Source organism: Lycium barbarum, chromosome 2, assembly GCF_019175385.1.
Source record: "Lycium barbarum isolate Lr01 chromosome 2, ASM1917538v2, whole genome shotgun sequence".
In the NCBI taxonomy this organism is placed as follows: domain Eukaryota; kingdom Viridiplantae; phylum Streptophyta; class Magnoliopsida; order Solanales; family Solanaceae; genus Lycium; species Lycium barbarum.
Window position 1 is genome coordinate 112,360,256 of NC_083338.1, and position 12,479 is coordinate 112,372,734.

At 32.4% G+C, this 12,479-nt stretch overlaps 1 protein-coding gene and 1 long non-coding RNA gene across 5 annotated transcripts; one reads left to right on the top strand and one right to left on the bottom strand.

The window, feature by feature from the left end:
- Window positions 1-4,347: 4,347 nt before the first annotated feature.
- Window positions 4,348-5,552, top strand: LOC132628748 (uncharacterized). Its single transcript, XM_060344513.1, has 2 exons — window positions 4,348-4,572; window positions 5,109-5,552. The coding sequence occupies exons 1-2, from the start codon at window positions 4,348-4,350 to the stop codon at window positions 5,550-5,552; spliced, it is 669 nt and encodes a 222-aa protein (XP_060200496.1).
- Window positions 5,553-6,090: 538 nt separating this feature from the next.
- Window positions 6,091-12,479, bottom strand: LOC132626778 (uncharacterized). 4 transcript variants are annotated; one of them, XR_009577620.1, is made up of 10 exons: window positions 11,950-12,479; window positions 11,678-11,868; window positions 9,247-10,928; window positions 8,833-9,150; window positions 8,263-8,358; window positions 7,579-8,156; window positions 7,349-7,490; window positions 6,959-7,257; window positions 6,631-6,873; window positions 6,091-6,557 (listed from the first exon to the last, which is right to left on the bottom strand). It is a non-coding gene; the product is annotated as an uncharacterized LOC132626778 (long non-coding RNA). The 4 variants fall into 4 exon arrangements; XR_009577622.1 differs by having other exon boundaries at window positions 6,092-6,557; window positions 8,833-9,671; window positions 10,103-10,928; XR_009577619.1 differs by having other exon boundaries at window positions 8,833-10,928.

Genomic DNA, 12,479 nt, shown 5'->3' on the forward strand with positions numbered 1-12,479 from the left:
GAAGATTAGCCAAACACAATCTGCTTATTAAAAGCAGTCAGAAGCACTTTTCAAATGAATTAGCCAAACACTAACTACTTCTCACCAAAATAACTTTTTTGAAAGCACTTTTAAAAAAAAAAAAAAAACAATTCTCAAAATAAACAGTTTTTAGCCGCTAGGCCAAACAGGCTCTTAGAGCCCGTTTGGATGAGCTTATGACCTTTGACTTATAAGTCAAAAGTCATTAGTTAGGAATTCTAATTTATGACTTTTGACTTATTTTTGCCATTAAAACAAGTGCTTAAAAGCATTTTTTTATTTACTCAAACCCTATAAAAGTGCTTAAAAGCTATTTTTAACTTAAAAGCACCTAAAATAAGTCCATCCAAACCGGCTCTTAATCACCCAAAGACCTATAGCAGGGGAACACTAGAAGGGTGGCTGACTCACTCATTTCAACATTTAATCAAAAGTTTGGCCCATGTAATTATCACTTAATTCAGCCGCATATATAATAAAGAGGCTATGAATTAGATAAAAATAAAACGGGCAATTCACAGAAATGCCCTTATTTTGGGAAAAAAATTAAATACCAGTACATTCGAAGGGCACTCCACACCAAAATGAAATAAAACTAACAAACAACTAAGTGTTGCAAATCCTTGAGAAGACGCGAATTCTTTATCCTGCTTGTAAATAATATATAAGAATCAATATATTTTCTAAAGCTAGCCTCCAATATTTCTATGCAGGGCCGGCTCAAGGCCAAAGCCACTAAAGCAACATTTTTTTGTGCAGATTGCACTGGTCTTTAATTTTTTGCCTCAAATTAGTGATCTTTAATTTTTGCCCTTCGCCTAATACTTCGAAGTTCTGGGTTAAGGCAGAGTTTTGTAACAAAGTTAGGCCTTAAGGCAAACTTTTACCCAAAATTAGGCCTTAAGGCAAATCTTTGCCTTAAGGCCTAACTTTTGCCCAAAATTAGGCCTATTCGGGTAAAAGTTAGGCCTTAAGACAGAGGTTTGTCAAATTCCAACTAAGTAAAAAAAATTTAAAAAAATTGTCTGAAGGCAAAACTCTACATTAAGGTGGCAAAATTCTAACTTAAGGTAGAGTTTGAAACTTTGCCTGAGGTAGAATTTTGCATGCAAAACTCTGCATTGCGAATCTAAACTCTACCTTGCGATTTTTTTAAAATTTTTAATTGGGCTGGGGTTCGAACCTAAAACCAAGTGGTTTTTAGCGAAGGACAAAAATTAAAGACCACCAATTTGAGGGCCAAAAATTAAAGACTAGAGCATTTGAAGGACAATCGTGCAAATGACCCCTAAAGCAATGGCTTTGGGGCCCCATTTTTTATTATGTTTTATGGCTAATTGTTTAAAACATTATTTTAATTTATAGAACTTTTATGTATTTTCTAAATATGTAAATTGGTTTTCAATAAACTTAAAGGTTATATGTCCGAATTCATGATAAAAATAAGGAAGTTTGACTCTTGAAATTCCGATTCACATAAATTGAGACAGAGGGAGTACACAATTTTTATGAAAAAAAAAGAGAAGAATTTTTTTTAGTCACGTGTTTGATAGCTATATTGTCACTTTAATTATTTTTTTTTGAATAGATTGATTTGAAAAAAAAAATGTTAATAACTTTGCATTGTTCCTAACGATTATAAAAAAAAAAAAAATAATGACTTCGCATCTAAAAACTTTAGAAACGTAGACTTTAAATAAAAGGCAAACTTACAGGAATAACTACCTTATTATAGATTCTTACCATTAGTAGCTACCATTTTTTATTATTACATTTCATAGCTACCTTTTAAGTAATAGCTGTATTGTATTGCGTGTATTTGCATGTACTCAAATAGATGCATAATCTGTATCTTTAAAACAAATCCCTTAATAATAGGCATTAACTGTGGTCTTAAATTAGGGAGATATAATTCCTAATAATATCTTTCATAATCTGTTCCATAATTTTAGCTTCCATTTCCTTCTTCAACCACGATTCTGCTTCTCTCCTCCCTTCTTTTTCAAATGCAACATAAATTCAAATTTCAAACGAATCAACAACAGAGGAAACACAAAACGCAGAGAATACGATCATTCAAAAGGTAATTCGATAATTCATGTTTTTTAAATAAAAAACACTTAAAATTCAATTGTATTTCACTGTAGTATTATTTGCGTAATTTTTTTTCTTATTTGTCAAACTGTAGCAATTAATTATTATTTTTTTCGAATTGCTCTTCAATGATGAGTTGCGAATAAATTTCACGTATGTTTGAAAATATGTTTGAATGTAGTATTTTGTGTCGTATGTTATTAGTGTATTTGAACCAATGGTGCATGTGTTTGTGTATTTGAACAAGTGATGAATTGTGTATTGAATACAGATACATTCAATTTCGTATATCTACTTTGTTTGTACTGGTGTATTTGAAACAGTCATGTATTTTTTTGTATGTATATATGTGTTTGATTCCGGGATATATATCTCTGTATGTATTTATGTATTTGAGACAATGTTTCATATGTTGTTTATCATAAGTATTAATGTATTTGAAAGTATGTATATATTTGATTCTCTGAATTTGCTTATAGTTTTTTTGGTTGACTTTCTCCATTGTAATTATTTACCATTGTAATAATTTTGTATATTATTTGATAATGTATTTCAGGTTGCAATCAATCTCAACGAAGTCATTCATTTTGAATACAAGAATGTCCACTGTATCATCATTGCTGAGACACTCTGGTAATTGGAACAACGAAAAATGTTATGTAAATTTCAAAATCGATGTTGTGGTTTTCAAAGAGTATTCGACGTATATAGATTTGTTACAATGAGTTGCAACTCAGTTGAATGTAGACACGCAAATAAAAAACATATACATCAAATATATGGTTGAAGGTAATGATATGCCGATGCAAATACACAATTATATGGGTGTGAGGGTGTATGTGGAATTGAAAAAAGAGAACAAACAGTTAGCGATGTATCCATTGTGCATAACTACAACTGATAAAAGCAGTGATTAACTGTGTATCTGGTGAAAGTTGTATTCAAGGAGAGGTTTTGCAACTTGGTTACACAAATCAAAGAATGCTATGGAAGCAGTCAGGACTGTGGACTTGGGTTCATCAAGTTGTGGCAATGCCATTGTTGTATTCGAAAACGACACCAATCTGAATATATCAAATAAGAACCAAAAAGAGGTTGTTGTTGATCAAGTCTACAAGGAAAAAAATACATTAAAGGCTTTTATGGCGAATTATGCAATTTCTAACAAGTTTAATTTTCGTGCCGAGAGGTCTAATGCGATAAGGTTAGTTTAAAAGGTCTGAACTAATATATTGTAATTTAATGTATTGATCTGATGTATTTTAACTCAATGTATTTGTATTAATGTTTGTATTTGAAGCTATACACTAATTTGCGTATCCGAAGAATGTGATTGGAAATTCAGGACGTCAAGTGTTGGTAAATCGGAAATATTCAGAGTTAGGGAGTTTCGTGACAAGCATACATGTCTGCTAAAATATAAGGTGTATTCACAACGCCATGTGACAAGTTGGTTGATAGGTGGAATTGTAAAGTCAAAAATAACCAAATATAAGAGGAAATACACACCTAATGATATAGCGGAGGATATCAAAAATGATCTTGGAATGGATGTGTCATACATGATCGATTGGCAGGCTAAAGAAAAAGCCACAAAGGATTTAATGGGTGAACCATCGGATGCTTACAACAAATTACCCGGATACCTATATATCATGGATAAAATATATCCGGATTCACATATAAGAATGTGAAAATCCGACGACAACGAGTTTTTGTATCTGTTTATAGCACTGTATGCATTCATCAAAGGCTTTGAGTGTTGTAGACCAATTGTGGTAGTAGACAGGAGCCACCTCAAAACAGCATTCAATGGAACATTCGTTTCAGCAAGCACGTTAGACGGTGCAGGTAATTCAAATACACATTTGTAGTTGGTATACAATGACATGAATAGGCCCATATACAACTTTGATTATACTAAAAATGAATATATACAAACTGATTTTTTTTAATGCCACGGTATGTGCAGGTAATATACTTCCTTTATCATATGGTGTGATAGATTCAAAAAATGACAGGTCTTGGACGTGATTCTTTGAGCGATTAAGGGAAACTTATGGAGTAAGAGAGAACATATGTATTGTATCCGATAGGCATGAAAGCATAAACAAAGTTGTATCTAGAATGTATCCAAATGTGCCACATTATACATGCATATGGCATCTTTGGGGTAATGTATGTAAGAGATATAAGAAGAGTCATCACGTGTTGAGTCCCGTGTTTTATGCAATGGAAAAATCATACACGCAAGAAGAATTTGATGAGCTTATGGGGAAGGTTGAGAAGGCAGATTTTCGGGTGGCAGAGTATTTGGAATTAGCTGGAAGAGAAAAGTGGGCTAGAGTGTATGCAACTGTTAACCGAGGATGGACAATGACTTCGAACATAGTAGAGTGTATTAATCGTCACCTTGTAGCGACAAAAGAGATGCCTATATTTGATTTTCTAGAAGAAGTGAGGAGGATGTTTGGAAGATGGAATTATAATAACCGGAGAAACGGTACATACACGTTCACAACACTCGGTAAAAAGTTCCAGAAAATGTTGTCAATAAATGAGTATTTATGTTTACGTATGACGACATGTTTCAGTTCAATTAGTTTAAATATATTCGACTGAGATGCAACTATATTAGTTGTATTTAATGTATTTGATTGTATTTAGCATATGCAGTCTGTAGGCATGTGTCAAGTAATTACATGTATTTGATATATTTGACCGTATTTATCATATGCAATTTGTATGTATGTGACTGTATTTAGCACATGCAGTCTGTATGAATATGTCAAATACTTACATGTATTTGGTACAGATGACTAAATTTATCATATAGAGTTAGTCAACTATGTGTAGAATTAGCGGTATGTTTATGACTATAATGGTTTTATCTTCTAAACAAGAACTTATATGTATTGGACTATAAGTAATATATGTATTTATTTGTATTTGACTGCTCAATGCTTACAAAAACATCTAATGATATTTTGTAGGTCGAACCATCAACCGAATACTTGTACACAGTCCATGCTGCAGGAAGGCATTTCATAGTTAACTTGAAAAACAAAACTTGCAGTTGTCGGATGCTTCAAATAGATGAAATTCCATGCCCACACGCATGGGCTGTCATTAAGAAGAAAAATCTAACGGTTAATGATTACTATTCAGAATTGTTCAAACTGCACATCGTGGTGAAAACATATGATATAGTCGTGGATCCTCTCCCTGACGAGCGTGAATGGAAGATTCCCACATACATATCGGAGGATGTAGTTTTTCCACCAAGATACAAGAGACCTCCTGGTAGACCAAAGAAGAAGTGTGATAAGTCGTTAATTGAATTGCTTATTGGAAAAAAAAAAAAACATGCTTGCAGTACATGTGGACAGACTGGACACAACAGACGTTCTTGTAGTAATGCTCCTAGACGGAAGTAATTGTTTTTGTTTGTAGCCGTTTACATTTGTTAGATTAAATACGTTGTTGGTTTGCACTATTTGAATAAAGGTAAATCTGTATGAATACTACTTGTGTGATATCTTTATTTGGAATTGTATTGTGCAATTATCTCTTAATTTGTTCACAGATGAATATAAAAAGGATGATCAATTCTTTCAAAGTAATAGTCAATCTTGTTCTTTTCTTTTAATCTTCAGTGTATTTCAAAACTTCAAAAAGAATGTTTAATAGATAATCTTCGGTGTATTTCAAAACTTCAAAAACATTGCTTAATAGATAACTACAAAATGTATCTGAATGTACTTTGAGTATATTTCACTATGGCCTAATACATAAACTTGTTTAATATTTAATCCAACATACATCAAATACATGTATTTGAATGTATCTGACTGTGTCATCTAATTAAATTGCAAGTGTATTTGATATATTTGAATGTTTCTGAATATGGAATACATACAATCACACTTGTTAAGGAGATAACAACAAGTACATCCAAATACATGTATATTTTGATGTATTTGAATGTAGCTGACTGTGTCACATCCAAAGTATAGCCAAATATACACATACATCTAAATTTCAAAAACAAACCACACTATATTGATAATTAGACTAAGGTAAATGTTTCAATTAAAACTTGAGGAGATTGATACGACACAGTCATAATCTGTTTTCTTATACTAAATATATCTAAAATATTTGCTATAAAAAAAGTCATAGTCTTAAATTAAAATTAAAAATTACTACATCACTCCTAAGTAACATCAATTGTGTCAACTTTGTCATAATCTACTGCTGGCCTAACTGGTTTTGATGGCGCCTCGATATTGCTCATAGCATGTTCATCGATCTTCCGTGCAGCGTAGTCCCAAAAGAGTGCACCGTATCTAGTGCGGAGCATCTTTGCATCGATTTGTGTTGGAATACCTTCACCAGAGCTTAGATATTCAGCGAATGCTGCCACATACACACCACAATCCCTACAAAATATATGATAGAATTATTTGAATGAATAACATATATGAAAATTTGCAATACAAGAAAAATACATACATGCTGGTAGGGTCTTGTTGCGGCAGATTTTCTACATGCTCCACTTGAATGTTCTCATTCTGGGTCATGTCCATATAGGTTGGGTGATTCATCCAATTGATGCTAATTTTTTTAGTGTAGAATCCAGTAATGTGTAGATAATGTGGCAGGAGGGCAGCAAGCTTTTGTATTTCCCTTTTAACAACTTTATTGTGGCCTGCACCGCCTCCGTATGAGTTGTACACATAAAGTCGCCTGTCATAACTATAAGAAAATACATAAATACATAATATATTAAACAGTTGAATTTGTAAAAACTTAACTTAAAGAATACAGATACATAAAATACCTGTCATTAAATGAAAGTACAACCAAAATTCAATGATTATCCTCTTTGATGTTGACAAGTATAAGAATATTGTCAACTGAATGCCACGAGACATTTGCGTGCAACCAGTGACCCTTAACATATTGACATATGTCATCTTCTTAGTTGGCTACATGGGGTCCAGTTTCTGGGTTGTTATATGAAAGATATGTTTGATCAACCTTTTTCTTGAAGATACAGTCAACTATGGTATATTTGAAAGTGCTTCTTGTGTCATACTTGTCTTTCTTTTGCAAGTAGTAGAAAATCACGTCAATGTGCTAAAAATTGAAACACACAAACAGTAAGAACATCAAATATAATCTAAAACATTGGAACGATGTATTTTATGTATCTATATCTTTATTGAACCTCATCATTCCACAACTGGCCACTCATTGATAACTGGTAGAACCAGTTTTTGTTTTCAACTACTATGATGACATTATAAGTATAATCTGCATCATACTCAAAAGTTGCCATCTTCTTTCTGTAACAATCTTCGTTGTTCTTTCTACAAAAGGATTATGCAAAATGCATGCAGTCAGATGATTAAAATATACAACTATGACTACAAATATTTAACAGGGTAAAGAATATACTTGTTTTCATGCCTGACAAGAAGTCCCTTACGAATCCATGTCAAATATTTATCAAAAAGCTCGACTGGGCCGGTGATGGGACCTTCCACGAATGGATGTTTTTTTTAAAAAAAAATGTGCACACTGATGAATTGTGAACCACCTAAAATATGCAAATACATATGCTCAAAAAAATATTCTTTTGAATACACAAAATTAAATACATTAACTGTTGTTTGTAAATAATTTCTTGAAGCACAGTCGTAATCCGCCATGAAAGGGAAAACTTGATATTTACTAGGACGCCTATTCCGGGCAACTGATGGATGCAAAACTATTCGTGTTTCGGGAATTTGGTTTGGAAGCAGCTAGTTGGGGAAGAAAAACTGAGAGACAGGTTGCACGTTCTCACTAACTTTGTGCGGTGTCCCAAAAACAGAATGACCTTCGTGTTGTACGGCACTCTTTTCATGAGAGGGGCCCGAAGAGAATCCTGTGTGAGAAATATCAGTTAGGACCTCTGCTATGTCGGCGGAGTTCGCTTATACGACTGGCGCTTTGTCAGATATGGCGTCTTCAGGAAACTGAACTATGTATTCCTATTCATGAAATGGAAATACATTAAATACAAATAAAGATTTTGAAAAAATCAGATTGATTTGATTTATTGTACCCTTGGTTCCTTGTGTTCTCTAGAATTATCACCTGAATCTCTTCAGTAGATGCCTTTAATGTTTCCCCACTCTCGTTGTCATGTTCCACTCCAATATCAAGCACATCAAACTGTTGCATACCATCTCCCTTGAAAAAATAGAGAAATTAAACAAATAAAGAAGAGAAATACATTAAATCAGTTACATAAATAGGTTATAATACAAATATAAACAATGTTAAAATAAATTTACACATTAATACATTAATCCACAATCCAAAATATCAATGAAATACATGAATCAATAAATATAAGTATTTTCAAAGTACATCCAAATACATGAAAACGGAATTCAAGATATCAATAAACACATGACCTAACAAACAGATGTATTTTGAAAAATACAATCAAATACATGGATCTTGAATTCAAAATATCAATAAATACTTGAACCAATAAACTGAAATATTGTCAAATACATCAAATATTAACTGAGATCTACAACCAAAAAATTTGAGAGCAAAAAATACATTCAAAAACACCAAAAAAGTCTAAAAACACATCTAAATATAAATATCAGAAAATAAAAATACAGTTCAGTACAGTGAATTCACAAACAATACCTCTGTTGACGCTGCATGACCTGTATATGTTTCCATTTGTAATCCCTGTTGACGTTGTATGACCTGTATATGTTTCCATTTGTAATCAAGCATCTTGGTGAATGTAGTTGTCGACTGGCTGATGTATGTCAGTAAAATGCACATGAACCGGAGCCGCGTTATGAGCACCTTGGAGAAACGGTATTCAAAATTTCATACTATTTTATATGTATAACTTTTTTATACATTTTCTGAAGTTTGATTCACTTTCATATATTCAAAAACCTTTGCAAAGTTTTTGTTAATGACTTTGTGAAAATCCTTGAATTCGGCGAAAACCTAAAATTTCAAACAAGAAACATAAAATTGCATTCCTTATTAAACAATAATATAATACATAAATAAATAAGATAAAGAACAAAAAATAAGACTTACATTCTTCTAAAACTCATTAAGTTCCTCCCTCAGACCAGAGATATCATCAGATTTGCTAGTAGATGGGACGTCAACAGGAAGGAGGGGAGGGGGGGGGGGGGGGGGGGTATTGGACATGATTGTTCTTTTTCCCTTGTTGAAGCTTACCTAGTTGATGCTAAACTAGAATGTTTGGTCAATCATCCACCACTCGGATGATTACCAGTACGTGTAATTGGAGATGTTGTCTTCTTCACTGGCGATAGTACCATTGGCATCTGTCTCGGCTTCTTGTGAGATGGAGATTGTGATACACCTTTATTTTGAGGATGTTTAGCCGCAGCCAAATGGGGTGGTGTGGAGATAAAGTCATCATAATCATCCTCAACCTGTTGTTGAGGTGTTGATGCAGATTTACTGGAGAGATATGGACGCAATCCAAGTTCCTGAATCTCATTGATTGTTGGCACAATATTCTTATAAAAAAGACGGTGCTAGAGAAGGATCATACTTAAATATGTCAGATAAAAAATACCAAATAAATGTGAATTGATCAATACATGTATTTGATTTAATGAAGAAATACATATGTATACATATATGTTCAAATACATAAGGATAACTGAATTTGAATGATGTGAATTTGATTGACAGTTCATTGTTTGGTTCAAAGTACACAAATACAATCAAAAAAGATTTAAACATATGTTCAAATACGTGATTAATCAATTGTTCAAACTCCATGTATTTAACAGAACTTGAAGATTCATGTTATAAATACATATAAGTGAAATACACTAATATATTTGTCAGCTAGTATATACAAATAATTGTAGAATCCTTGTATTTGTGCATTTAACTAATGAGTGAAAATTACCTCTGAGTCGTCATCGTTGAACATGCCAGTCTTGAGATCTTTAAAATGTGGTGATTCTTCTTTGGTTTTCCAGTTTAACATTTTGGGAATACGATCTCCATTTTTTACTGCCAAATTTGGGTAAACATTGAAGCAGCACTCGTATAGCTATGCTTACATAGCAAACGGAAAACCTCAAAGACAGTAATACTGTTTCGTCTTATCCATATTATGGTGAAGACTTTTGATCAAATCACTAAACGCTTCTTTTCCCCATGTATAGTCTTTGTACCGCCCACTCTCTACCAAGTCAAAATGAAGCCTTGGAATGACGACGTTGTGTTTCTCACCGGATAAGATGTATGTATGGATAAAAAACAATAGTGCAATATTTACAGCATCTCCATCTGCATCATCATCAACGCCCAATTCTGATCCATGAAGCATTCAAACAGTTCACCCTTTTTCACACTTTTATTGGAACCCCCAAAATATGTATCCAAAAGTTTATTTTTCTTACTGTGAAAAATAATTTCTTCGCTGTAACACTTGAACCCAGTCATTAATGCAAAACAAAAAGATTAAATGTCAATTCGAAACCATTAACATCAATAATAAAAGCATTGGGAGTACTTTTCTTCAGCTCTCTGACCATAAAACACACGAACATCTGTGATTGAACTTCACAGTGCTGCATCTAGAGGTATTTTCCAAATATAGTCTAGGAAAAGAGTTGAAACTGTCTATCGGTAAGCTTGTCCTTCAATTCTTTTTAAATTTTCGGGTTCATGTACGAAGCATATTGTATTGCATGACTGGGAGGATATTGGACAAAGAATTTATCATCCTGAATAAAATAATAACAGTTAATGAAACAGACATAACACATATATGTATACGAATATCATAGGAAACTGATAAAGAAATGCCAAAACTGATAATTACATACACACATTTATGTAAAAATCCATCTTTAAATACATTTTCAAAATACATATAGTAACAAAAATACATAAATACCTTGAAATTAATCTTATACATTTGTTCAAATACATGTTTTAATCTTTGGTTCAACCTCCCATATATGTTACAAAAACTTAACATCGACAATAAGATACAGCTAACTCAAAATCAAAATTTAGAGTCAACCATACATACATTCAAAATACATGTATACAAATGATTAAAATACACATGTGTATATGTATTTAAATGTGTCTGTTTGAATATCAATTGATCACTTGTTCAAAAACATAAATACCTTTAAAAAAAAATTATACATGTGTTCGGATACATCAGTCGTTAATGGTTAAACCTCACATATATTTTCCAGAAAATAGAACATCAACAATAAATATACATGTAACTCAAACAGAAAATTGAGATTCAACTACACATACATTCAAATACATGATTCTCAGTTCATCAACTTTTCAAATACACAACATACCTTCAAAATACATGATTCGTCGATGAAAGTCCGATAAATTTAACAGAAATTGAACATCAACAATAAATACATATAAAATTAAAAGAAAAATACTAATATTCAACTAAACATACATTGAAAAACATGTATACATATGTTCAAAATACCTGCTTCATCGCTGGATCAAACTCTTCTTGTGCTTCTGCTTCAGGTTGTACAACTTTTTTCCTTTTCATCTCTTTTCCGGTATCTATTTTCTTTGTTGATTTTGTAATTACCAATTTTTTAAGTCTTTGCATGTGGGAAGGATCATGAATATTCTTCGTCCTTCTTTTAGCAGCCACTCTTTCGGCCGAACCTGCAACAACATCATGTTATTGTTGAGAAATCCCCAAATCAAAAGAAGGATAATCAATATTTTGAACAATAGAAGGTATACCTCGAGTAATCATGTTTGATTTTGTTCCGTCTACCATTAATGTATAAGTTTGATACTTCAATTTTCTTGAAACCCTAACAATTTAATAATTCAATTGGTTTGAAATTGGTAGAAAAGAAAAAGACTAATAGAAGAAAAAATCTACCGAATTACACCTTCCCCAAAAATTACGGAACAATATTTTGCTGATGTTAAATCGTGAAGGAGATAATGGAGCAAAACACAATGAAGATTAATGAAGAATGAGAGAAATAAATCGTGAAGGAGATAATGGAGCAAAACACGGTGAAGATTAATGAAGAATGAGAGAAATCAAGTTGATTAATAATGTATCCGTTAAAATTGGGATATGGGAATAAGGAAGCATCTAATTCGGTAACTTGCTAATTGTATTTAACCGTGTATGTGTACCGGTAACTCTAAGTTACTGGTATAGCTATGGATGGTAAATAAAAAAAGTAAATTAGTTACTAAATATAAATAAATGAAAAGGTAGTTATTATCATTAAATAGGTCTTATAAGAACCTAC

Coding starts and splice junctions, on each gene's coding strand:
- LOC132628748 (XM_060344513.1), top strand. CDS start 4,348: ATGGAAAAATCATACACGCAAGAAGAATTTGATGAGCTTATGGGGAAG. Junction 4,573..5,108: donor TATTTGATTTTCTAGAAGAA/GTGAGGAGGATG, acceptor GATATTTTGTAG/GTCGAACCATCAACCGAATA.